Source organism: Aricia agestis, chromosome 1 (assembly GCF_905147365.1).
Source record: "Aricia agestis chromosome 1, ilAriAges1.1, whole genome shotgun sequence".
Lineage (NCBI taxonomy): Eukaryota > Metazoa > Arthropoda > Insecta > Lepidoptera > Lycaenidae > Aricia > Aricia agestis.
The window spans coordinates 13,987,181-14,014,414 of NC_056406.1; the positions used below are offsets into that span (position 1 = coordinate 13,987,181).

Consider the following 27,234-nt stretch of genomic DNA (forward strand, 5'->3'; position numbering starts at 1 on the left):
TAAAGTGTTACAATTTTAATATTATCATAGATATATTATTGTATAGAATAAGAATAAATAATTTACATAATCATGATTGTACAGTATGTGATATAGAACGGTGACATTCGGAGGAGAGTATTTCTTGTTCCACCACCCTATAGGTACGTTGTTACCGATAAAAAATACTCCCGAACGATGGCACGACCGTTAATTAGTTCTACACAGTATGCGAAGTAAATAACCGTCCTACACGAATTAATTAGTAGTAATGACGAGGACGACAACGGATAACATCCTTCTGAAGATATTGCGATTACGTCGAAACTTAATTTTCCAAAATTTCTTTGGCAATAAAAATATCCAAACGATTTCGGGTGCACGCGGATCGGGGTAGCTGCCCTCGCGAAAATTTCTAAAATGCATCTAAAAATAAGCACTCTGTTGAACTTTTAAGTACGTAACGTATATTTGAAATTCGTCTGTCGCGGCGGCGACGGGATTGCACTTACATCTAGACAAAATAAAAGCGATAACTGGTCAAGCGAGAGGGACGACTCGTCCCCATAGAACTATAATAAACAAAATCAACATAGCTTTGTTGGAGGAATGTTAACAGTTCGTGAAGCGTAACAAAATATAGCATATCGATATAACAACAGGTCGGCGGCGCCGGCGCGGGAGCCTCCTCGACTTAGCACCACGGTGTTACACGTCATATCACAGCTGGGGGCCGAGCCGGGGGCCAGCGGGGGCCGGGCCGCGGCCCCCCCGATAGCAGACAAGACAATTCCTTACTACGAGTAACGAGTTTACGTATAATATTGGCTTAAAAGAGTCAAAGCGATTCGAGCGATGTTATGTCGCAGAAAATTAAATTTTAATGTTACTGTCACTCGGTGGACAGAACAGCAGCGTCGAAAGCAGTATTTTGTACTATTATGACGTAATTCTTTGAATTCGATGCCGTGCATTTAAGCATGAGTTTAAAAATTACATGAAAGCAACAATGATAATAAGTAGACAAGAGCCATGTACTTATTTGTATAAAAAGTGAACACAAATATTTTAGCACTCAAAAACAATGAAACTACCAAACAAAATCTTCAATATTTATAATTGAAAGTTTTTGCCAAACTTATGATATGCCTTTTGAAACGTCTGCATATTCGAGTACAAAAACTTGTCTCATTATACTTTGTACTTTATTGATCACTGAATCAGACGCATAGTAAACATTACACAATATACACATGCGACAGCGAATCCACATCGGTGTTATACAATCTTAACTTAACGATTATACACAGCCGGTTAGCTTGAATGTGTTTTGTATAAAAAAGTGCACTTTTGTACATGTTAGGCAACTAAAAGATATTGGCACTTAATTTTGTAGTTTTTTTAATAATTTTCGAATTCAGTGCCACTAGCAAAACAGAGTAATAACATGTTTGACTGTATTACAGAACACTAGATGTCCCGCGCGGCTTCGCCCGCGTAAATTAGAAATTTTACAGAATCCGTAGGTACATTTTCCCATAAAAAATATTTCCCCCGTTTTTCCCACATTTTCCTGAGTTTCTTCTGTCGTATTAGTCTTAGAGTAATAATATAATATAACCTTCTCGATAAATGATGAGTCTTACTCGATAAATGATCTATCTAACACTGAGATAAGTTTTTAAATCGGACCTGTAGTTTCTGAGATTGACGCGTTCAAGCAAACATACTCTTCAGGTTTATAATATTAGGTAGATATAGATTTTTTTTAATTATCGCTTGACAAACTCGAGTCTCGATCTAAAAGACTATGAAATGGTATAATATGGTAGTGATGATGATGATGATGATGATGAAGAATGTAATTTGCATAGTAGCATATGCTTTCTGTTCTTAAAACAACGCCGAAACTCCCAAACTTGTATCTATAAAGAATCAGGAATTCTCTCAGCACCTTCCGAACCACGGTATACCAGGTATATCTCGGTGCAAAATCTTACTTGTTGGTAGCATATGCTTAGAATACTTCTCACGAAACCGAAGTCACCATATGTTTCCCTATAAGTTTTGAGGAGTTCCCTCGATTACTTATGGATCCTTCATCAGATCACCACTTTTCTGAATATAATACCAAATTGGGATGATACCCTATATACCAAAAGAAAAATTTTGAAAATCGGTTAACAAACGGCGGAGTAATCGTTGAATATAAGAAAACGAACATAACACCTCCCCCATTTTGAAAGTCGGTTAAAATTGTAGCCTATGTGTTATTTATTATGTGTTAAGCACATGAATTGAATAACAAAATTTTTTTCAAATTAATCGTAGCACCATCTGTCAGGACAAACTAAAATTGAAATAGAATAATATTGAATGCGATGATAGCGCCGTCCGCCGGATCTAATGTTAAACATTCCAAAATCAACAACTCCTTATAAATAAGAAATTAATTGAAAAAACATTTTCCAGTAGACCAAACTGTAAATCTAAACCATTCTCGAATCTCCACGAACACACACAAAAAATTTCATCAAAATTGGTCCAGTCGTTTAGGAGGAGTTCAGTCACATACACACGCACACAAGAAATATATATATTAAGATTTAAGTCCATTGCCATCTTTGAAGGCTAATATAACCTTTATAAGACTTTTAAGTAATTTAACCTTACAGAGGATTATTACTATTACAGAAATGACGAGCAATAACTATGAGCGGCAGTTCTCAACACAGTATGCAGAGAAATAAGGTTATAATAATTTAGTCAAACATCTTATCCCAACAATTACTTGATTCACATTTTCTAATGTATTTATGATTTCCAAACATCTTACTCTACATTAAAGTGTTATTACTCGTGGAAGACCGTTTGCAATATTAGTAAACACTTTAGTTTTAGGCTGGTAAAGTTATTTCATCTTGTTCAAGTACCGCTGCCACAACTAACTATTAGTCAATTAAACTGTATGTTTGATTCTCTTGAGCAAATTCTATTAATGTAGCGATGAATGAAGTATATGGCACTGCTCTTCGTTAGTTCTCAAACCTACAACTAACCTACGTATTGAGTCCCTTTCTTATGTTAAATTCGTTAAAGTGAAGTGTCGGTTAAAGTAACTGGTGCGTATGTGAAATATTTCAATTTGTTTTAAAAAATAGATAAATAAATGTTTACTACAAATAGAACAGCCAGTCTTTCGAGTTTGTTAATATTGTCTATGAGCAGTGACGTCGAATGTGATCATATCACATCAGGCTCATAGAACTATTGATAACGATATTCATTTTAAAGTATTATTCCTTTTCCTACGTTTTAGGACCATAAGGTTTCACGTCTTAAAAAGACAACGCGCAAAATTAGGCCGTTACTTCAATTGAACAAGCAAATAACATAAAAATGATATTTTTTTTCATGTTTTGTGATTGAGTTAGTATAAATTCTAATTTAGTAATTCCTCAATACTTTTCTTACAGAAAAAGTACAGCATTATTTCTATAAGGCAATTCCTAAGCATCGAGCGAGAAAAGTTACTCGCGCTGCTGATTAATCAACCAGATTCCAGCTAGCTCCTACCTCATCAAATTATTTTAAACAAATACGTCATCTGACAGCCATTGTTTTCGATAAGTGACGTAAACTTCCCAAGTAATATGAGTAGGTAGAGCTACTTTTGTTCATGTCCAAATCGAAATTCCTAACAAAGACATATCAAGAATTCCCCCATATGTTAACCATCCACACTCCGGGCCGACGCATGACGCGTGTAACATGGCGGTTGGCCCGGCACGAGCTTATAAATAGAAGCGAGATACAAACGAAATATAATATCAACAATACAACTAATATGTACATAATCAAATATAGAAAACAATATTTATATCCTTTACATTTAAATCAACCTGATGATGATTCATATTTGATATTACATACATAAATTGTTTTAATCGTACGACTTCATGCTAAATTATAAAAAAATATATAAACGCATTGCAGTTTTCTTTTTTCATATTGTAAGAAAAATTAAGTAAGCACGAGCAGTCGTATTAGAGCACGATTTAAAATCAATTAGTAAAAATGTCAGATCTGTATATTATATCATTTTAAACGTCGACATCATAATAAAATTTATAAGTACATAAATAACGATCACAGCAGCAGCGCTGACGATATATTTGGATAACAATTTTGGAGGAGGCCTAATTTCGTAGAGGACTAGCTTATATCAAACTGTCTAAGGAGCAAAAGTTAAGTCAGTCGAGGCCCTTATATATCTGGTAGATATCGTGAGTTCGTGAACTCGAATTCACAAAGTACTGTCGATACGTGCCTACGAGACGAGATATTGTCATAAAACTGTTTAAATTAAATCAACATCGATCGGTCGTCGAGTAAGTCGTGTCCTCGAGTTCACGAAGTTAATATTAACAACTAAAAATGCCAGAACGAAGCGAGCAGTCACAACCGCCTTAGGTTACACAGATAACTAAGCTAGTGGCAAAATATTAACAATGAAATACACTCGTAAACATTAACAATAGAGGCCTTAATGCACCAAATAGAATCGAGTTAACAAAATGAATGTTGGTTCCATAAAATACGTCAAACGCGAGTAACGAAATGTAGTAACGTGGGGCTCACGTGTGCGTCGCGGCGGGCTCACTGGCGCGGCAGCGACGCGTTGGCGGGCAGCGTGGAGCTACGCTGCGACGCGTTCATGTACGACGACTTCAGGTTCGACCGCATCGAGTCCCTGTAAACGCCAGCACATTAGGCATCAAGTTCTACAAAGTATCCTTTTAGAATTATTAGATCGTTTCAAATATTTGAATATTTTCTCCAAGTGTAGGTACTATTAAGAGGATACACCAGGGGCGAGAGAAATTGAAAAAAGGTATTTGAAAATGTATTGCTGTCTCACCAATCTCAAGTCTCCCACCGCAGAGCGCGATAGAGACAACACGACAAAAGTTCTAATAATGGAACAGAAAATCTTCGATTCGTTGTCCGCTGATTCCTTCTCCAAAACTTAACCGATTTAAGTACTTTTTTCATTAAGAATTAAAGCAAGGCTTGAGCTGTGTTCCTATGCTTTATTTTTATTTTTTTGTATATTTTAGCCAGTTTTGTTTTCTGGGTGTTTGAACACAGAGGAAATTCTTGCCATTTTTTGGGTTTTTGGACGTTCTTATCTTTTTTAATAATAAAATTATGAAAAAAAAGAAAACATAGGGACATGCTAAAAGTGGCCATAGATATTCAGGAAAAAAATCATAACTCTACCGGCATTATCCAGGGAGGAAACAGGGGACAGCGTTTGTATGGAGAAACAGCGGTGTGGACTCCTCTTAAGGCTATTCTATAAGGTAGTAATGTCTATACCTAAAATTAGGGCGTTAAAACAACAACTACTTCTTAAAAGCTATGCTATAACGTATCTTGCCATATACATTTGCAAAAGTTTCGTGTCATGTGTCCATATATGTAGTCGTCAAAATAGAACCTCTCTGGCTGCGGTGACATCATGGTCCGATTTTCAAAAAGCCAGCCTTAAAAAAGTTACCTAGGCGAGAGCTTGGTGTGGTCGTGGTTGGTGATATGCGCGCGGTAGCCGTGTCGCTGGACGCGGCGGCCGAGTCGCGCGACCCAGCGGCGCTGGTCGGGCGCGGCGGGCGCCAACAGCAGTAGCTCGCGCGCGCGGTCCGCGTGCAGCTTGCACGCCGCCACCCCCTCTCCCTCCGATACGTGCTCCGCGTGGATCTTCATCCGGCACCCTAGATAACGCATATTGCATTAGAGTCTCTACAAGATATTGGTAAAGTACTATCAAAGAAATAGATTCCTACGCTATCTGGCCATATTACAACGATTTCAGAATAAATGTCTGAAAACAGTAGCTAATGCACTTTTGTTCATAACAAACTCTGAGATACATAAATATTTAAAGATTACCACCATAAACGAAGAGGTGTCTAAATATATAAAAACATACAAGAAAAGATTAGAAAATCACACCGACAAACTTGCTAGGGGCCTGCTAAGGGATCACGACATAAGAAGACTGAAACATCTGCATATACTAGACCAAAGATAATGAATAATTGTTCTAAAGTAATGAAAGAGCTGAGTGTTCAATGGAACACCTCTCATAAAAGTAACTACCAATGAACACACCATCTGATAATGGCTAGTGAAAGCCGATAGCAGATAATAGAGGAGAAAAAAAATGTTGTATACAAACGACATTACGCGCCTATGACATGATGACATCATCATGACATTAGCCAATCCGGATCGTTTTCAAATAACGGCGGTTCCCAATATTTGATCTATCTCTGGTTTTGCCCTACTAGAGATAGGAATGGCTCACATTAGACATTAGAGACATATATTTTATGTCAATTATGAGCTATTCCTATCTCTAGTAGGGCAAAACCAGAGATAGATCAAATATTGGGAACGGCCGTAAGTGGCGCGAGAAACGTGGGAGGGATATGCTTCAGCACGAATGGGCCGGCTCGACCGGAGAAATACCACGTTCTCACAGTAAACCGGCGAGAAACAGCGCTTACGCTGTGTTTCGCCGAGTGAGTGAGTTTACCGGAGGCCCAATCCCCTACCCTATTCCCTTCCCTGCCCTCCCCTATATAGTCCCTTCCCTTCCCATTCCTACCCATTACCCTATTCCCTCTTAAAAGGCCGGCAACGCAACTGCAGCTCTCTGATGCTGCGAGTATCCATGGGCGACGGAAGTTGCTTTCCATCAGGTGGCCCGTTTGCTCGTTTGCCCCATTATTTCATAAAACAAAGGGGGGGGGGGCGTTGTGGAACTCATAAAAAATGTGTAGATTTGTCATAATAATAAAATTGTAATTTGTAATATTGTTGATTTGTAATTTCGTTTCGCCTGGATGCATTTTAAATTAAAAAAATGGGAGGCGCTAAAACATATTTTTTTCTCAAAGTGCGCAGTAGACAAAGTTTGCGAACCCCTGGTTTACACGTTAGTGACGTCACATACAAAGCGCGAGGCCATATTGCTGAATAAACCGTTTCGGCGGCTTATTTGAATTTTGAATTTTTATTTACATGTGTCTAATAAACACGTATTTTAAAATAAAAATTACTTTCGATGAACTTCTTAATCGCAATTCGCAACCTAGTAATTCAAGATAAAAATTAAAAATCTGTCAAATACCCTATTGCACAAAAATATACTGTAAATATGTTAAAAATGTATTGTACTCACTGCGACACTCGTATGCGGGTGGCGGGCGGAACATGTGCCACATGGGGCGCGTGCACACCTCGCACGTCGTCGGTATGTGGTACGTGATGCTGACCAGGTCGTGGCCCTTGTGTTGTATCGTATTGCCTGAATTAAATAACACGTGTTTATTAGTAATTCATTGATAAAATACCATTCCTTCTTCATATAGGTACACACTGCACAAGGAACGAGAAAGATAACATGACATAGAAACAATGATTAACATTAACTCAAACAGGCGCAAGGTGTCTAATGTGCGGGAACCATACCTACCGGCTTTTCATTATCTAAGCTAAAACATTATCTATGTTTCCCGGATCCAAAGTTTCTACATGCGAAATATTCTCAAAATCTGTTCAGCGGCTCAAACCTAAAGAGGTTATGACAGACGGACAAAGACAGATGGATGATATCAAGAGATACACATACCTGTGTGATCGGCGTTGTCCGGGGGCGCGTCCTGTGCGTCGCCCGGCCGCCGCGCCTCGCCCTCGCCGGCGTACAGCAGCTGGAATATGCGCGGGATGTCCTTCGCGTCCGCGCGGATCACGTCGCCCTGCGTCACCGACCGCACGTGGAACACTTTGCTGCAATACAAACGTACATATATACACTTCTCGTTGAAAACAATTAGTGAGTCCGACGTTGTCCCGTCGTATCTATGAAGTTTAAAGGTAGCCTTTCGTTTTTTCGTCAGTGACGCCGCGACTGTAAAAATGTATGTAAGTGACGTCACAGTTTCTGCGTAGCGTCACTGCGCTCGACCTCAAACCATGCCTTTTTCACAGTCGCGGCGTCACTGACGCTATAGACGCTCGCTTCGAAAGGCTACCTTTAATTTTCAAAAGAGGTAAGGTTACGTCATTTGAAATAATTCCTTAAGGTAATAAGCTGTTAAAGTAGTCTAAAGCCTTTTAATTTTCTAAGTAACTTTTTAAAATTTTTCTTTCATAAGAACTTTCCTCTATCCATGTTAGCAAACACAACAAAAAAAAATTTGCAAATTCAGTTCATATATTCTCCAAATAAGCGTCCATCAAAAATAAGCCAGAAAAATACTACGAAAAGGTCAAGAAAAAGGTCACGGTGAGAATAATAAATTGTGATTCACTGCCACGGAATATTAACAATGATAAACAATTCAAAGTTATTTAAAACCTAAGCAACTAAGCAGGCTGTATCGCGAAATACCCTGTAGGCTGTACGGCGGATGACCAGTCAATTCGATCTTTTGACCCTCCAAAAACTGAGTTGTTTCAGCTGAGGTGTGACAGCTAGCATTGTCGTGATGTAATATGATTCTGCGTTGTCGGTTGTCCTTTCTTATTTCTTCAAAGACTTCTGGTAAACAAATGGTCGTATACCATTCAGAATTAACCGTTTTACGATTCTCTAATGGCACTGTAGCCACATGTCCATTAATTCCAAAAAAACAGGCGACCGTTTGCTTCAAAGTACTTTTTGCACGAGTAACTTTTGTTGGTTTCGGCTCATCTTGGAACACCCACACCGTTGACTGTTGTTTAGTTTCGGGGTCATATGCATAGATCCAAGATTCATCACCTGTGTAGATATTATAAACGGCTTTTGACGTACCACGGTTGTATTTTTTTATCATTTTTTTGCACCAATCGACACGAGCCCGTTTTTGATCGATTGTCAAGTTATGCGGAATCCAACGCGAACATATTTTTTTTACAGCCAAATGTTCGTGTAATATCTTATGTATGCTCGTCATACTTATGCCTAAGGACGCCTCTATCTCGCGATATGTAACATGACGATCACGCATTATTAGTTCCCGCACAGCATCTATATTTTGTGGGACAACAGCTGTTTTTGGGCGACCTTCTTTATTTTCATCCGTGAGCATAGACCGCCCACGATTAAACTCACTGTACCAGTGATAAACAGTGGTTTTTGATGGTGCTTCATCTCCAAAAGTTGCGGTGAGTTGAATAAAGCACTGTTGTTGATTTAGCCCACGCCGAAAATCGTAGTAAATCATTGCACGAAAATGTTCACGCGTTAAATCCATGGCAAATGAAGACACGCAATTTTCAAAATGACGCCACAATGGAAAAATAATTGACAGTCACATGAAACAAAATGTATTCTTCAACCAAAGAGTTCTATTTTCAAATGTTGTAATTACTTTTTAAATATTGTTCTTGTAAGTGGCCAGTTCCGGATACATAAATAGCAGCCCTCGTATATCCTATTATATATTATATAAGGTGTAAATTACACCATAATATTTAAAAGTGAAGGAGTTAATTTCCTACCTCAGATCCAGTATCATAACGGGATCAGTGGTGTTCTGCTTGTCGTTCTCGGAGTTGTAGAAGATGATCTTCTTGGAGGAGACGACCACGTACTGCTTCTTCCAGCCGTGGCGGCGGATGTTTTGCTTGAAGGGCACGGATAGCCAGCCCTCGAGCGTCTGCTCGTTCTCGCCGTCCTCGGCGTCGGCGGACGACTGCGACGCCGTCTCGCTCGTCAACGCCGCCAGCTTCTCTTTCAGCTGCTCGATTTCCGCGTCCTTGCTGTCAACCTGGATGATAATTTGGTGTTAAGTTACTTGTAGGGTTGCAGTCTAGTTTAGATGAAGTTGAACATAACGATAGAGAATTTTTCGAGATACTACTAACAGAGAAATTGCTTAGTAGACAGACTTTGTTTGGCTGGACATACAGTCAAATAAATGGGACCGAGTTACACATAGAGCAAGAAAAGTACAAAGAACCACTACCTATTTCTAAATCAATTTATCTGACGGTATTCTTTTTTTTCTCAATTTCATTTTTACCCATTTATCGTTGGTAACATTACGTTTGAAATAATCTGGAATGTGTTTTGACTGTACCTCCATGGCGAGACGGAGCCGCGTTTGCTGCTCATCGAGCAGCTGCTGCTGTGACTCCTGCAGGTCTCGCTGCAGCTTGGCGCTGAGCTGGTCAAACTTCTCCTTCTCCCGCGTCAGCTCCTGCTGTAGCTTCCTGTAATCCTTGTCTTTGCGCACCGACATCTTGCTCTTGTTCTTCGTCGACGCCGGATTCATATCTTTCCTGATAAAATAAAGAACATACTATGTACAATTTTGAATAACGAATGTTTAATATGAGATTTTAAAAATTATGAACTTTGATGAAATTCCAATATTAACGTGTAATAACGTAAATATTGGAAAACTGGCTTACTCATGCTGTACATTGTGTACAACGCAACCGGCTAACCTAGCTATTAACTAAGCTAACTCTTTAAACCAGCTTCACAGCGCTACCGTAAACTATATTGTACGTGACTGCTCATAAACGATACCGACCTGTTCATGATCTCGGCGAGCTTGTTGACGGCCTGCTGCTTAAGCATGTTCTCGTTGTTGAGCTTCTTGCTGAGTCGCTCCACCTCGTCCTGCAGCCGCTGCAGCGTCGCCACGCGCTCCGCCAACGCCGTGCCGCTGCGCCGCAACTCGTCCACCTCCTGGGTAAGAAAAGTAATTTCAATCAGTCTTCATCGCAAAATTATTGTCCAAGCCTTGCCTTGCTAAATAAAAAGTTACATATAATGGATACGCTACACAATGTTACATGCTTTTCTATCCAAAATAAAAGTTGCTTCACTTGGCTTCGGACGCGCAAGATCCTGCGGTATTAGTACATTTTTCAGAGTTTATAATAGCCAGTAACTTTCCAGTAGTCTACTCTTATCTACAGTCATATCTGTGCCAAATTATAAATTTAAAAAATTTTCAAATTAACCAAAAATATTTGCAAACATAACTTTAATCTCAAAAGTGTTATGAAATAATCTGCCACAGAGAGTTGGTCTTCGTACCTTCCGCTGCAGGTCTATGGTGGCCTTGCTCTCGTGGTCGCGGTCGCGCAGGCTCTGCAGCATTGAGTCGCGCGCGGCGAGCTCGGCGCGGTGCTGCGCCGTCGCGTCGCGCATCTCCAGCTCCTTCATCGTCTTCTCCTTCTCCAGCTCGCCCACGGTTTCCTCCGCTATCGATCTGTAACACCACGTTAATAGGTATGGAGACGAATATGACGATGAGCCGTTAAAAAATAGCGTCGACCAAGTGAGGTGATTTAAATTTAAACAGACAGAAGCGAATACTGCCACCCTAAAAATTATTTCATATGCAAAGGTCAAAGTTACAAAGTTAATCAATGATTAGAAATCACGTCTCCTTCGTTTCTCGTAATTACTAAAACAAAATGGCGTGATCCGTTAATAAAGAGTTAACAGTAAGATTATGAAAAGCGTTTATTGGCCAACGCTTCGCAAGGCAAGCGTTTATTGGCTGCTGCACGGTCATGTCATGGAAAACGATCTGAATCAAGCACAAGCAGTCACCTCGCGATGGCCTCGGAGTCAGCGCGCGCGATGGCCAGCTGCAGCTGGTGCATGAGACTGGCGCGCTCCTGCTCCAGGTCTCTGGCGGCGCGCGTGCTGTCGTCGAGCTGCGCGCGCGCCTCGTTCACCTGGCTGCGGTACACCGCGCAGTAGTGCTGCTCGTTCTCCAGCTGCGACCGGAGATCTTCCATCTAGAAAAAGATCGTTATGTTAATGATTCCCTCCATTCAGTGATATAAATCTCGATCTACGAACAATAATCATAATATTAATGACATAAATGTGAAAATGTGATTTATCTTTGTCTTTATGCTTAAACCTCTGAAACGACATTGATAAAATATACAGAGACTGAGTCTCATGGAGCTACTTAGGGCTGATTTTTCAATCGTTTGATAAATTTTAATCACTAGAATGGCGTTTTGGCACATTTTATATGAAAAAAATGTCTAAGGACCTGTTTCACCACTTACTGGTAAAGTGCCGGATAGGCTATCCACAACTTATTTGACAGATTCTCCTTACTCTACCTGTCAAGTTAAGTGGTGGATAGCTTATCCGGAACTTATCAGGCAGTGGTGAAACAGGCCCTAAGTGTCATATTTATTCTTTAGAATTTAGATAAAAGTTATCTGACGATTAAAAAATCGGCCCTTAGAAAAGTTTACGATTTCTGACAGATAACGAATTACGGTGCAACATCTAGTAAACAAAGAAATTAGCTTGTATTACTTTTATTTTCAGTTTATCCTAATGTTTAAATTATGCACAAGTCGGTGTAAGTTATAAAAGTTCCCAAAACAGTTTACCTAATATCGTTTACATTTAACGGTAGGTTAAAGTAACTAATTAAAATTAGCATAACGCGCCGTTATACGGCCGTGGAGATAATGCTTCTATGGGTGTCTTAAATACAATATTATTAAATGTCTTGTTACTTTACACGCAAGTATAATAGTTTTATGGCCTGTTTCACCGCTTCCAGATAAGGTGCCCGATAGGGTTATTTGACAGATTTTCCATACTCCATCTGTTAAATTAACCGATTCAATGCGGCGCACCTTTTTGAAGACTTTCAGTCGTGGCGGCATACAATTTTTCCGTGACACGTGAGCCGTTTCATACGCCATACGAGTAGATGACACGGCTACCGTGTCATCCGCCACGTTCAAAAAGCTTTATGGTTTTTTTTTTGGTTTTTACGCTTGTATTAACTTAATTTATTTAATTGACCCCAAACTATTGTTGTTGACGAAAGGCTACGTTGTTTGAAGTTGATTTCGAGTAGTTTTACTAAGTGTAAACCTGAAAATGGCAGGTAAGCGATTTTTTTATTCAGATGTTGCAAACCTTTTGTAGGTTTCAAAGTTAGAAAAATGAGTACCTACCTATATTAAATAGATCTGGGTTTCCAAAGTAAATTATACGTTCGTAGATAAATTTGAAGAAGTTCGTAGTTAATATTTTTTATCCGACTTCCAAAAAAGAGGAGGTTATACGTTTGGCTGTGGATATTTTTATGTGTGTTCAACGATTACTCCGCTGTTTGTGAACGGATTTTCAAAATTTTTCTTTTGTTGTATGGGGTATTTGTTCCGATTGATCCGGTTCCGAGTTGGTACCATGTTCACAAAAGTGGTGATCTGATGATGGGAACCATGAAGACTCCCATTATTACTTCTTTATTTTCTTAAAAGGTTACTATTAAAAAGCCCGGCCGCACATTATCCGCTTTTATTATCAAAAAAAGTCGGACGCTCATATATTTTGACACGTCAGAATTCTGATAGTATGCGGGGTCTATAACAAAATGTATGAACATAGTACGTTCCGGCGGGCGTCCGAATTTTAGTGATCAGAAATTTTGGATAATGTACGGTGGGCTAAAAAAGGAGACAGCACCTACTTTTTTCAATTCACAGAATATTCAGAAAGGAAGCCTATAAGCTTGTTTTACGTAGAAAATTTAGATGGTTTTGTTCGGAGCAGAACCTTCTGAAATGTAATTTGAGGGAGATACAATCGCTTTTTAAATGACACGGCTCACGTGTCATACGCCACACGTTAAAAACCCATAAGACGTGGCTGCCGTATTATCCGCAATGAATGCACCTTTTAAAAAAGGTTGACGGCCCCTACTTTTTTTCAATTCACAGAATATTCAGAGGCGAAGCCTATATGCTTGTTTTACGTGGAAAATTAAGTTGATTTTGTTCAGAGTAGAACCTTCTAAAGTGTAATTTGAGGGAGATACAATCGTTTTTCAAATGACACGGCTCCCGTGTCATACGCCACACGTTAAAAACGCGTATGACACGGCTCCCGTGTCATCCGCACTGAATCGGTTAAGTGGTGGATAGCCTTATCAGGAAGCGGTGAAGCAGGCCCTTACTATTGCAAATTAAACTTCAGGAAGAATATTTTATTGCTACTTATTATAATTTTGATATTTTTACTATTTAAAATAGGTATATTTCACAGAAACTTAAATAACTTCTTAATTTGTAATTCTAAAAGCCCCAATATAAATAAAAAAGTTGATTTTATAATATGTATCTCTACATTTATCAGTAACTTTACAAGCTGGTACTTAGTAGAGATTACGATATTGCGAGTATGACATTAATTTATACAAACTATTAAACACTAATTGAAACTCATTTAAAATAAAGTTGATGTAATGAATGCAAGTCGAAGATGAGCAGGAAATACAATCGCACAAAGACATTCCTGATGGGGCGACGCAATAACGCCTATGTTTTATCGTCCTGTCGTCGTTAGCGACTTACCGCACTATTTATTTTAATCAAGACCAACAAATTCCTATAAAGGACGTCCTCACATAACCAGTCTCGTGTGGATATTATTTAATAAATTGCATCAGAATATCCATCTAGAAGTTTCTGTGATTCCAAACAAAGTATTTTAGAAACCTTTTATGCATTGGTTACTCAGTATTTTGCTACTTGGCTTTGGCTATTATGAGGATTCGATGTTAACTACCTTGTACCTGTATTGGTTGTCTATTTATTACAAAGAGGAAAAGTTTGTATCGATCAGGCGCCAAACTCCAAAGCTATTGATTTTGGTGAAATTTGGCATTACATAATAATATGATATAAGATTTTGTAGTAAATAAATAAATAAATAGTAATAAATTTATAAGATAGCTATTTGCTATGTTCAAAACAAAACGTTTAATAAAATATGGTCAACAGAAGGTTCTTTGTGAACTTGATACATATAATGAATGTAAGCTATTCCTACAGTCGCCTTGAACTACATACTAGATTGGTAATACCATTAGGGATCCCATAGACAAAGGTCATTAATTTGTGTGAGTATTGCCCGATCGTGAGAGTTCTGACACAGCATTTGCCACCCGCCGCGTTTCTAGCAGGCACAATACGTAGGTATCGCATTAAATAACCAATGCTCATTCCATACAACTATTTAATATCTAGGAAGTATGCAAAATATTATTTATCTTATACTGCTATTGCATTATCATAAATAGTTAAGTTGAGATTCAAATTTCTTGAGCTGCTAGCTCAGTATTGACCGTGAGAATTTTGTACTTTGTAGTTCCATAGAAAACGGACTGGGTAAGACAAGGAACAAATCTATATTAACGTTGCATTAAAATTTTGTTAATCTGGGTACTCGTTAGAAAGGAGGCTGACTAATCAGCTGAGTGTAGTTTCGGAGTGCTTACTCAGTAAACGAGTGCTCTACGAATACAAAGTACAAGTATTAGGTACAAGCAAGTCATCTGTATAGTTACAATGCCGCCCATTATTACACTGTGATGGATCGGCGGTGGCACCGGGTTCAGAGCAATAAGAATTAAAACGCGGACGATGCGGCCATCTATCACTAATTGAATAGTATCTAGGTTACATTTCAAACCGTATCTTGTGACCTGTGCAATTATGCATGTCACTTTCGTCACTCATCGGGGAGACGGGGACACTGTCTAGCTCACTCATTATCTCGCGTGCAACAATTAGAGCATTGTTACAATAACATAACATTATGTAATTTCCAATTGATTTACATCTGTTTATTACGGTTCGAAGAATATCTATAGAGTAATAGTATAGTTTCAAATGAATCTATAATATAAAAAAGTGGACGCATCATTAAAAAAATACAAATGAATTTCCTAATGTTAAAAAAAACAACAAGCTTTAAATTACGCTTTACAGGTTAAACGAAAACATTTCAAAGTCACGCCAGCGTTGTTTACTATTTGTGTATTTACAAGCCGCACAATATGATAAAGATAAATCAAAGCCAGTAATCTAAAATCAATACAATGCCAGTCAATGAATTTGTGCTGTTCCATCCAATAATTGTATTGTACGAGTCCTTGAAATTTGTTTATCGCTAAACATAAAGGTAACTTTTGGCTAACATAACACTCATGCGGATATTATTTTCAAATAAAATGTGATCAGTGAACTCATAGTAGCATTCGCTGAACTAAGTTTACATCATACGCACTACCCATTATTGACTAGATATAAGTAAGTTTCTGAGTATATTATAAAAACATATTTTTATGAGCACATACGCTATTTACGGCAATGAGAAAAAAAATCCTATATCATGTCTATTTAACGAGCGTAGTGAACACCGATTCTATTGAAGAAAAGCCATGAATAGCGTAATTATGTGCATCGAAGTCCGCGTGCGATTTGTCTGAGGAGCACGGAGAGTGAGTCACTATGTCGTAATACAAAACGAAGGACAATATTTCGGTATGATGAAGCTATGATTAATACAAAAAGACACAAGACCCGATAAGTAAATAACTACCTAAGAGTTACTGTAACGTTTATTTTAAGGTGCCTTTGTTCTTCTTCAATTCAATGGTTTTAATTATGTAGCGAATAACTTGACCAAAGGAATTTAGGACCCTATAAAGTTTTTTTCAAAGCCCAATAATATCGGAAAATTCTTAATTTGCTAAAAATTTATCTTCCATAATTTTATATACCAGACCAACAAGTGAATATTCCAATTTGCAAAATTTTATTTTCTTAAAAAAATACATTCAAATAAATAATCCAAAGCCTAGGACTAATCAGTCGTCAACAGAACACGTTAGAAACATGGGAAATGTGTTCGTAGCATTTTCATCAGTAAACACAACATTTAACATCAACTCGCGTCAAGAAAATAAATAATAAAATTTGGCAAATGGCTAGGCGTTTGTGAGGAACGGCGGATTCCGATCCCCCGCATTTCAATTTGTGTGAGCAAAAAGTTCAGTATAGTAGTATGTTGTACGATGATAATTGTTGTATACTGAACCGATTATTATGACTAGAGATGATTCAATATTTGTTATAGATATAGATAGCAGTATTGTGAGAGTTCGCCTGTACGATATGATTTTATAGTTGCATAACTGATTAAATGACTAATGTAATTTTAATAATTACATTAGTCATTTAATCAGTGTATTTTTTAATAAGTCCATCGATATTGCTAGCAATTAAAACTGCAATCAAAGTTCCAAAAGTTTATAGGGACATAAAACTTGATATTCGGCCAAGTCAATTTAGATTTGGGAACAACTACTGTACTATGGTACTACACTACAGTTTTGGTCCATATCCAAGATTCAATCACATAAGTGCATACTTGTACTGGATAATAAAGTGGTCTGTCATATTTGCTTTTTATGTTTTGTCCAATATTATAAAATTTATTTCACCCATATTCAGAACTCAGAAGTGTTACCAATGCAATTTTAAACACAAATTATGCGCTTTGATGTCGTTTTATTTATTTTATCTTATATATGTCGTAGGATGATTTGATAAATCCGTGTTTTCGCGAAATCCCTAGAATTTTCGCGAAAATTCGATTTATCAAATCATCCTACGACATCGTAGGATGATTTGATAAATCGAATTTTCGCGAAAATTCTAGGGATTTCGCGAAAACACGGATTTATCAAATCATCCTACGACATATATAAAATTCTCGTGTCACAATGTTAGGCCGCGTACTCCTCCGAAACGGCTTTACTGATTTTAACCAAATTTTATATGCATATTCAGTGGGTCTGAGAATCGGCTACTGGGTACTTTTTATATTGATAAGTGCATTTGTTGAATAAATAATAGTAAATTATTACAACTCGAGACTGACGGCGACCATTGTTTGTGCCATCCTCTATATCTTGTTCTCGGCCTTGAAGCATCTTTATACCCAATTTCATCTAAAGCTCATCAGGGGTTTAAGCATAAAGAGGTAATAGACAGACAGAAAACACACTTTTGCATTTATAATAGTAGCATTCTATATCAGTAATCTATGGAACAAATCCTAGCCTACACAAGAGTTGGCAAGCAGGTCGCTGGCTATATTATATAATATACACCCTTGACCCTACCTACCCTCTGCCCAAAAATTATATGACCACTGCCCACTGGAATGTTGTAGACTCACCCTAGCATAGTGCATATCTCGCTCGGCGATGGCGGAGGCGAGCTTGTCGGAGGTATCGTGCAGGGCGGTGCGCATGTTGTGCAGGTCGCGGCATCGCGCGTCGCGGTCCGCCTGCGCCGCGCGCGCCGCCGCCTCCGCCGCCGCCGTCTCCGTCGCCGCCGACAGCCGCGCCGCACGCTCCTGCTCCAGCGCCGCTTGCAGACCTATCACCTGCACACAACACTATTATGTACTATCAGAGAAGTTGATCCATAGCCAGATAACGGATCTGAGTAATTTGGTCGCTTGATGTCAAACCCAGCCGAGTTGCAACTAATATTGAATTCACATTAAATCCAACCAAATGACATGGGTTCGTGTGCCTATGAATCAATTTCTTCCGTGTACTACACACCCATAACACAATATCTACGTCATATAATAGAATAACTCAGTTGTTGAAATCAGACTAGCTCAAAAAAGATACTTTTTTTGCCCACACGCTACTTTATACTGCGATTTGCTACTTGAAATTTCAATGTGTGGGCTTTATTGGGCACTCTAGTATGAATAATGTACAATATTATGTGTATAATTTGTACCTTCAAAGATATTGATTCATAGGCAGATGACGGACCTACGACATTTGGTTGAATTATTTCAAGTCAATGTTATGTCAGCTAGATTTTACATTACACAACCAAATTATATAGGTCCGCCATCTGCTTATAAATCAACTATCTGAAAGTATTCCAAGCCCATAACACTATATACACATTACACATGTCATATATAAAAGAGTAACTCGCTCAAAATAGAGACAAACTCTACCTGGACACGCTGTAATATTGCAAAGTTTTGCAATTTAACGTTAATAGGAATCACGCTAATGTATGTGTGTGCTTATACTTTGTTTATGTTATGCCTATGGGAAATAGTTCATTAAAAACTGTTAACATTTATAAGTCAGAATATCTTAAAAAAAACACTTGACATTGATGCACATATTATTATGATTATACAGTGGATCAACGTCAAGTTGTTATAGTATGTTTTACAAATAAACTCAATATGAGTACTTAACAAAATACAAGTGATATACATAATCTAATAGGAAAATTGAATAATAGACTAAACGCAGACCAATTGTTTTAGAAATGCATAAAAGTAAATAATATTGTTATTTACCTTCTCGCTTTCTTGGCGGTGTTCACCCTCCAATTTTTGCAAGCGTTGCTGCATTTGTCTATAGTCCACACTTAGCATTGACATCTGGCGATCCTTCTCCTGTGAAGCTGACTCTGCTCTTTGACGGGCAGTCTTTTCTTCATTTAATTTTCCTTGCAGTGCTGTGTAAAAGTAATTAAAATAATGATTTCTTAGGTTTACGCGAGTATCACTCATTATATTACAAGGTTCAAACACTTATGGATTTCATCGCAGAGCACTTTTATTAATCCCGACGTTTCGGCTACTTTACAGCGGCTGTGGTCATGGGTGGACTGAGGTGACAGGCGTCCAATTTATTAAAGTTCTTCAACTACCCGAAGATACATACATTTTTGTTTGCGTTCCAATCTACGCAGAACGAACATACAGTGTCATGAAGCCGAGGTTTCCTAGATTTGTGCTTTAGTTTATTTATCACTGGATCCCAACTAGATGGCAACACCCAACCATCTTCGCGGTTAAAATTACGGTGTTTTTTAATTTCTATGGCCTCGCGTATCATACTTGGGCGGTTTGGCTTAAGCCACAAGTACTAGCAAAAGAAGCAAGATTATCTTGCTTCTAAGAGGTATCTTGCTTCTTTTGCTAGTACTTGTGGCTTAAGCCAAACCGCCCAAGAAGTGCCGGCCGGGCGGGCAGCGCGGCGTCGCGGCACGGCAGCAGCCAGTGAAACATAAACAATACTCGATACTGTATTTTCAGACGCGTGCGAGTGAAAAGAGATTTGTTTCGTTTTATCATTTCATTACTCAGCCCCAATGCTTAAAGAGTGAAGAGTGATTTGTTTATAATTGTTAAAAATCATTTGCATGTTGATAAAGAAGAGTATATACTATACGTGGGAGAGCCATGCTTCAGCACGAATGGGCCGGCTCGACCGGAGAAATACCACGTTCTCACAGAAAACCGGAGTGAAACAGCGCTTGCGCTGTGTTTCGCCAAATGAGTGTGGTTACCGGAGGCCCAATCCCCTAACCTATTCCCTTCCCTACCCTCCCCTGTTGCCCTATTCCCTCTCAAAAGGCCGGCAACGCACCTGCAGCTCTTCTGATGCTGCGAGTGTCCATGGGCGACGGAAGTTGCTTTCCATCAGGTGACCCGTTTGCTTGTTTGCCCCCTTATGTCATAAAAAAAGAAGAGTGCAGTGTAATTGAGTTAGGTTAATTTAATTAACTAAACAGTACAAATACACTAAGGTTGCGTTTCCACCAGGGATGTGTTGCAAGGAATGTGATTTTAAGATTCAATACTCAATAGCATCGCCGTGCTGAATGATGTCATGGCAAGCTCACATCAATAAAGTGATTCTATTGGTTCTCAAAAACACATTCCTTGCAACACAACTCTGGTGGAAACGCAGCCTCATAACATAAAAATGACCAAATTTTTTATACCTGTTAATATCTTTTCCAATGTTCCTGAAGCATGCAAAATACAAATATGGTATTTGATATGTGATATTTTACTACATCATAGCATTCCTTCTATCTATACTGGCATATTAACAAAAGATTTTGGATGGCCCACATTAAGGCTGGTAAACTTACCTTTGACTAGTTCTAAATTAGCTTCCTGCTTGGAAAGTAGTTGTGACCTTTGTGTCTCTTGATGTGCTCTCACTTCTTGCTCATACATGTGTTGTGATGCTTTCAGATCATGAGCAAGTGAAGCACACTCTTTCTCCAGAGATGAAACACGCTCAGAAAGCTGCCGGTTGTCCATTGCTATTTGGTTCAGCCTTGTTGATGATCTCTCTATCTCAGCGTGTGCAGCATTAAGCCGGCTATTGGCTTCTGCTGCTGTGGCCTCAGATCGTTGTTTTGCACTTTGTATTGCATTCAGTTTCTCTGTTAATAAACTACATTCCCTTTCTAGGTTATCTCTTTGAGCACGTAAATTTGATAATGTGCCATCACTAACTGCAGCGGCAGCAGCTTGAGCGGCACTTAGCTCTGCGACTAACTTTCGTGATTTTGCAGCCGCGTCTGATTCTAATTTTAGTTTTTCATGCATTTCGTTTAATTCCTTCTCTAAAGAGTTAATTTTTTCATAGTACACTTGTGTACTGTTCATCTCTTTTACTCTTTTGCTTTGTTCTTCATCAAATCTGCGCTTCACCTCTGAATAATTAATTTCAGCTTTTCTTCTGGCATCTGCCTCTATTTCTGCTTTACGCTGAATTTCTTTTAGATCATGTTTAAGCAATGCTAGTTCCTTTTCACTCTCAGCTATTATCTTATTATTTCTGTTTTCTCTTTGTGTTAGGTCTTCTAACTGTGCACAAAGCATTTTGTGTCTATCTTCTACTTTTCTTCTACCATCTCTCTCCCTTTCCAGAAGCTTTTCTAACTGAAGTATTGCCTCTGAACCCACATTATTTATATGATTTTTTGATATTGTATCTACAACATCGGCAACCTTAACTTTGCCTTTACAAAGTTGATAGTCACCATTATAGGTGAAACCTACAAATGGCAAATGATTGCCAACAAAAGCTTTTGGCTCTGGAAAAGATTCATCTAAAGCGTCAGACTTTTCAATTTCATCAAAGTTTCTGGTGTCATCATCACTGGACAAGTCTGGGACTACTGGTGGTACAGATTCTCTTAAATTGTTAAAGCTCCACTGGTCATTAATAAAAAATGGATGCTGCATAATTTCATCAACACTATTTTTGCCTAATCTCTTTACTCTGTCTGTGAGAAGGCCCCTAATGAGAGATTTTGCTTCTTTGGAAATCTCAATGTCATCTGGAAATTGTAAAGAGTTTCTATGATCCATAATTTTTCCATATGTTCCCACCAAGCTGTCAGCATAGAAGGGTGGGTCCCCTATTAACATTTCATATAAAAATATGCCTACTGCCCACCAATCACACTCTCGTCCATACACTCCTTCCCCATTTTGCGATTGCAAGACTTCAGGTGAAATATAATCAGGAGTACCGACTGCATTACTGGCTCGTACGAGCCCATCTGGTCCCATTCTCATGCATGTGCCAAAATCAGCTAACTTTAAGTGACCATGTTTATCAATTAACATATTATCTGGTTTCACATCTCTGTGGACAAATCCCATACCATGAATAACGTCTAATGCTAGAACTATTTCCATAGTGTAAAATTTTGCCCATTTTTCTGGAATATCATAATTAGACATTAGGCTTACAAGATCACCACCAGGCATGTAATCCATTACCATATAAAGATACTTTTGGTCTTGAAAAGCAAAGTGTAACTTTAAAATCCACTCAGAGTTAGCATGTGCCATTATGTGCCTCTCTTCCCAAAAAAAGGTGGAATCTGATCTTTTTATCATTTCTACTTTACTTAGAAGTTTCATAGCATAAACTAAGCGAGTTGATTTGTGCCGGACTAGTTGAACTTCACCAAATGCTCCCCTGCCAATTACTTTAATGAGGTCGAAATCAGCAGCCTTCATACGCATATTAACTATTTCTGAGGCAAATTCCTCATCTGAAATACACAAGTTAGTGTTTAATTACTATGCTCAGTTGTTAAGATAAAAACTCTGTGCATATATAATTGGATGAAAGCCTTATGAGAAGGATATAGAACAGCTTACATAAAATGTGACAGGCTAAATTAAGTAAAAACATATTACAAATTCCAGTCAAAGTCAAAATAACAAACTTCTTAAGACTTACATCTGCTCGTGAACGCCTCCACATTTTTCATACGCCGAATAGCGGGATGATCACAATCGGAAACGAGAGCTGTAACAGTATCCAAGAGACAGTCCACGTTTCCAGTGGAGCGAGGGTCGCACAGTCGGTCTTCTAGGACACGCAAGCGCCGCAAGCGTTCCTCATCCTTCATGATATCCATACTGAACTCTTGTTTGAAATTTCTATCATTAAATGCCACCGCACATTCTTCTGATTGATACTCCGATTAGAAACACCGCTACCATTACTGCAGACCGACCACAAATCTCGAGCCCTCCAAACAATTTCAATTACAACTAAATATTATTCAGTGGTATAATCTGATATTATAAAAAATCACTCGCTAAATCTCAAATTGACATTAGATAAAGGTGGTCCTCACAACAAAGCATATGCACGTTTGCAAACATAACATATATTTAACTTTCCCAATAGTTTGTAATACACTGTATATAACAAAAAATACTAATTGAACTTGCTTTTGGCACTACAATAAAAATTATGTAAAAAAATATGATATTACACCGCATAGAACAAGAACGATGATCAAACAATAATCTGAAGTTAGCAAAACATTCCGGAATTTTACAATGGCGATGGCGACATAATTCGAGTTGCCACTTTAAAAAATACCGAGGCCCACTTGCGCCGAGTTGCGCCAGCTGGTTGCCTTGGCTGGGCCCATAGATATATATGCTGGGCCAAGCCAAGCAGTGTTGCCAACTACATTTTCCCCCTTTAACGTTGTTCGTGGCGGCCGAAAAGGAAGTTCTTCCGACCGAGAGAGATAGCATGCTCGGTCAGGCCGAAGCCCTACTGACGTCATTTCAGACGTTGTATATATCTTGCCGTTCTCCGAAACTTCGATAGCGCGATGTAGGAATGTTAGGCGAATTGTGGGTACCGCCACATTACTCCCCGCCGAAGACCTGTGGTATTCTTCGATGCGCTTGTGTTGTCAGGTGTGGGCCGAAGCTACGCGTGCAATGACCAGGAGACCCCGGGCTCTGCTTGCTGACCGGTCGTTGTAGCCTATGGCTGCCCCGTTCAAGCCAGACATGGGTTCGACCGGCGCGGAAGCCTAACGCGGCTTATGGTCGAGGCGACCCGGTTATGCTTGATGTCTGCTGACGTGGTGCGGATGGGCGGGGAGTGTTGATGATGATTGATGTCCAGAAGGATGTATGTTCTTGTCGGTGGTCACCAATTTAACGTTGTTCGTGGCGGCCGAAAAGGAAGATCTTTCGACCGAGAGAGATAGCATGCTCGGTCAGGCCGAAGCCCGCTGACGTCATTTCAGACGTTGTATATATCTTGCCGTTCTCCGAAACTTCGATAGCGCGATGCAGGAATTTTAGGCGAATTGTGGGTACCGCCACACTCCTAACAACATTTTCCCCATAAAGCAACTTCAAAACCCACTAATTTTCAACCAAAACTCAGAATATTTAAAATTACTTGGGGTGTGACCTACTAAGCACTCAAAACGCTGTAATACACCTTCAGCAGGCCAAACAAACATGTTTGTTTGTTTGGCTGCTGCTGTTGGCCAGCAGTTTTTAAATACTTCAATCTTTTTTTTCATTACATACAACGACAAATATAATAATCTGTCAGCCTACTGTCAGCAGTGTCAACTGTCAGCACTCAGCTGGTACGACTCAAAAGACTATAGAGACATGTGCTTTGTGCGGCAGTTCCATCTTAATGGTGGCTTTCGGATCTTTGCCGTGAGCGACCGCGACCGGTAACAATTCAAATAAAATGCTACTTTATGCTGCCGCCGCCGGCGGCGTAAAAGCTAGTGGTTGAGTAAAATTGCGTATGGCATAAAGTGTCATTTCGTTTGAATTTTCGTCTATCGCGGTCGCTCGCGGCAAAGATCCGAAAGCCTACTAAGCTACTTTATGCTGCCGCCGACGCGCCGTCGGCGTAAAAGCTAGTGGTTGAGTAAAATGAAACCTATAGCGTATGCCATAAAGTGGCATTTCGTTTGAATTTTCGTCCGTCGCGGTCGCTCGCGGCAAAGATCCGAAAGCCGTTTTTAAGGTTGCTATTCAAAAAAATATTCCATTCTTCAAAAATTTTACCCCCATAAATATCCCCAAAATATTTACCCCCTAAAAAACCCACAAAATTTATTTTTTCCCACTAAATTTAGTGGGAAATCCCCATAGTTGGCAACACTGAAGCCAAGTTGTAGGAGCATTATAATGCCCCCTCTACATATCGACGGATGCGTCGGTAGATTGTATATATCTGCGGATGCGTCCACCGAGGTGTAGAGGGTGGTTTTTGATTGTCTGTGGTAGGTATTTAACGTCGGCAGATCTTATATCCTAAGATCCGACCGTAAAATTCTGCATGATTGTTTTTTTCGATCAAATATATTTTAAAATAATCTTTAGAACGTATAGAATGGATTAATGTTGGGTTGCCTTGTTAAAAGTAGCCGCAAGTACCTCTAATTGAGCAAAATGAAAGCCCGTAATACAAACTTGCGTGTATTCAATAGAAAAGTAAGAGAATTAAGAAGGAATGACATTGAGGAATGACAGGACAATACACATAAAAATAAAAACGCCTGTTAAATAAAAATAGTATATATTATTGTAGGTATAAGTATATATAATTGTAGGCCTGAACATTTGTCATATACAAAAGTGATGGCAACCCTAGTTTGCGGCTATCGTGCAACTGGCAACCATGGATATTCATCTATAGCCCGTCAAAAAAGTCACGACATTAATAGAGTCGCCACTTGTTTCCGGTGTGGCCTCTTATGGCCACACTGTATCCAGTCACTATAAAAGATTTTGATACTTTATATTAAATACAGTTTAAAAACACGTTGTAAATATTATGATTTATATATATTATGTAGTTAAGAAAATTTTAAATAATTATGATGTAGTTATATCGTGTGTTTAATTTACGACATTACAAGAAACAATCTTTGTATATGTCATAGTCTGTCTCTGTCAAGAAAGTGAAGAAATTAAAAAGTGGCAACATCGTAGTGTCATCCCTTTCAAATCAATCTAATAAATAATCGGTTAAGTGCGAGTCGGACTTGCGCACGAAGGGTTCCGTACCGTTATAGAGCAAAAATCTGCCAAAAATGTGTTTTTGTATGGGATTTCCCTTAAATTTTAATTTTATTTTAATATTATTAAATAACACATATTATAATTATGGCCTTTGTAAAAATTTCAAGTGCCTACTTGTTGTCATCATTGTTACCGAGCAAAAAATGTTTGAAAAATTATGTTTGTTGTATCGGAGCTCCCCTTAAATATTTAATTTATTTTGTTTTTAGTATTTGTTGTAATAGCGGCAACAGAAATACATAGCCTCTGAAAATTTCAACTCTCTAGCTATTACCGTTCTTGAGTTACAGCCTGGAGACAGACAGACAGACGGACAGAAATCGAAGTCTCAGTAATAGGGTTCCGTTTTTACCCTTTGGGTACGAAACCCTAAAAAGAAATGACACTACGATGTTGCCACTTTTTAACTTCTGCACTTTCTTGACGGACTATATAAAAAATGCAATAACTAGATTAAACGGTTGAACTGATGTGGCTAATTTTAGTCTTTAAATATTCCTGGAAGTCCAGGGAAAATTTATAAGTGACACGAAGTTCACCGGGACATCTAGTCACTAGTGCTACATACTACATTATGAATTTATAACACCTGTTATTTAAGTACCCTCTCCCTGAGAGCTTCAGAGCTACTTTGATGACCAGTGAGAGCTGAGAGAAGCTCACTCCTTTTTATTATGGAACTACTTATTTAAGACAATACAAAAAATAAATAAGTGAAAAACAGGGTTTTGTTATTTGAATAAAATATGATCATCCAAATAATATTCTACAAAGCAGCCGGAAACAGAATCATCGCCACTTTCTAGGTCCATGTAGTTACAGCAGTGGTGTCACAGTGAAGAGGCACTTTCATCTTCAATAATCAGCTCTTCAATATTGAATTTAGGATATCCTAATAAAGGGTTAATTCCCACTCCTTGTATTTATTTTCAGTGTTTGAAAATGATAGCATAAATTCTCCCAGTCATTTCAGTTATTTCGTTAAACGCTTTTTCTGCTACCTGTAAACGTAACGTAAAAATTAAAACGTAATAATTATAATATTATATTACGCTGCATCAAAGTGTTAAAGGAGTTAAGCACATACACTGTGACACGAGAATTTTATATACCTACGTCTAAAAACGCAAAGCACCTAAGTCAAAGTATCAATC

The 27,234-nt window shown here is 38.6% G+C and overlaps 1 protein-coding gene across 2 annotated transcripts; it reads right to left on the reverse strand.

Moving 5' to 3' along the window:
- Positions 1-2,586: 2,586 nt before the first annotated feature.
- LOC121728083 (rho-associated protein kinase 2) lies at positions 2,587-23,538 on the reverse strand. Of its 2 annotated transcripts, none has more exons than XM_042116193.1 (13): positions 22,950-23,538; positions 20,830-22,758; positions 19,241-19,401; positions 18,074-18,283; positions 11,609-11,799; positions 11,087-11,261; positions 10,575-10,732; positions 10,116-10,317; positions 9,535-9,803; positions 7,679-7,836; positions 7,229-7,354; positions 5,543-5,753; positions 2,587-4,732 (listed from the first exon to the last, which is right to left on the reverse strand). In XM_042116193.1, exons 1-13 carry the CDS (start codon positions 23,128-23,130, stop codon positions 4,639-4,641), a joined length of 4,065 nt encoding a protein of 1,354 aa, XP_041972127.1. In that variant the 5' UTR covers positions 23,131-23,538; the 3' UTR covers positions 2,587-4,638. The 2 variants fall into 2 exon arrangements, with proteins under 2 accessions (XP_041972127.1, XP_041972134.1); XM_042116200.1 differs by having other exon boundaries at positions 11,609-11,686; positions 18,264-18,283; positions 22,950-23,537.
- Between the last annotated feature and the right edge of the window lie 3,696 nt (positions 23,539-27,234).

Coding starts and splice junctions, on each gene's coding strand:
- LOC121728083 (XM_042116193.1), bottom strand. CDS start 23,130: ATGGATATCATGAAGGATGAGGAACGCTTGCGGCGCTTGCGTGTCCTA. Junction 19,402..20,829: donor TAATTTAGAACTAGTCAAAG/GTAAGTTTACCA, acceptor ACTTTTACACAG/CACTGCAAGGAAAATTAAAT. Junction 5,754..7,228: donor ACCCGCATACGAGTGTCGCA/GTGAGTACAATA, acceptor TGCGTTATCTAG/GGTGCCGGATGAAGATCCAC.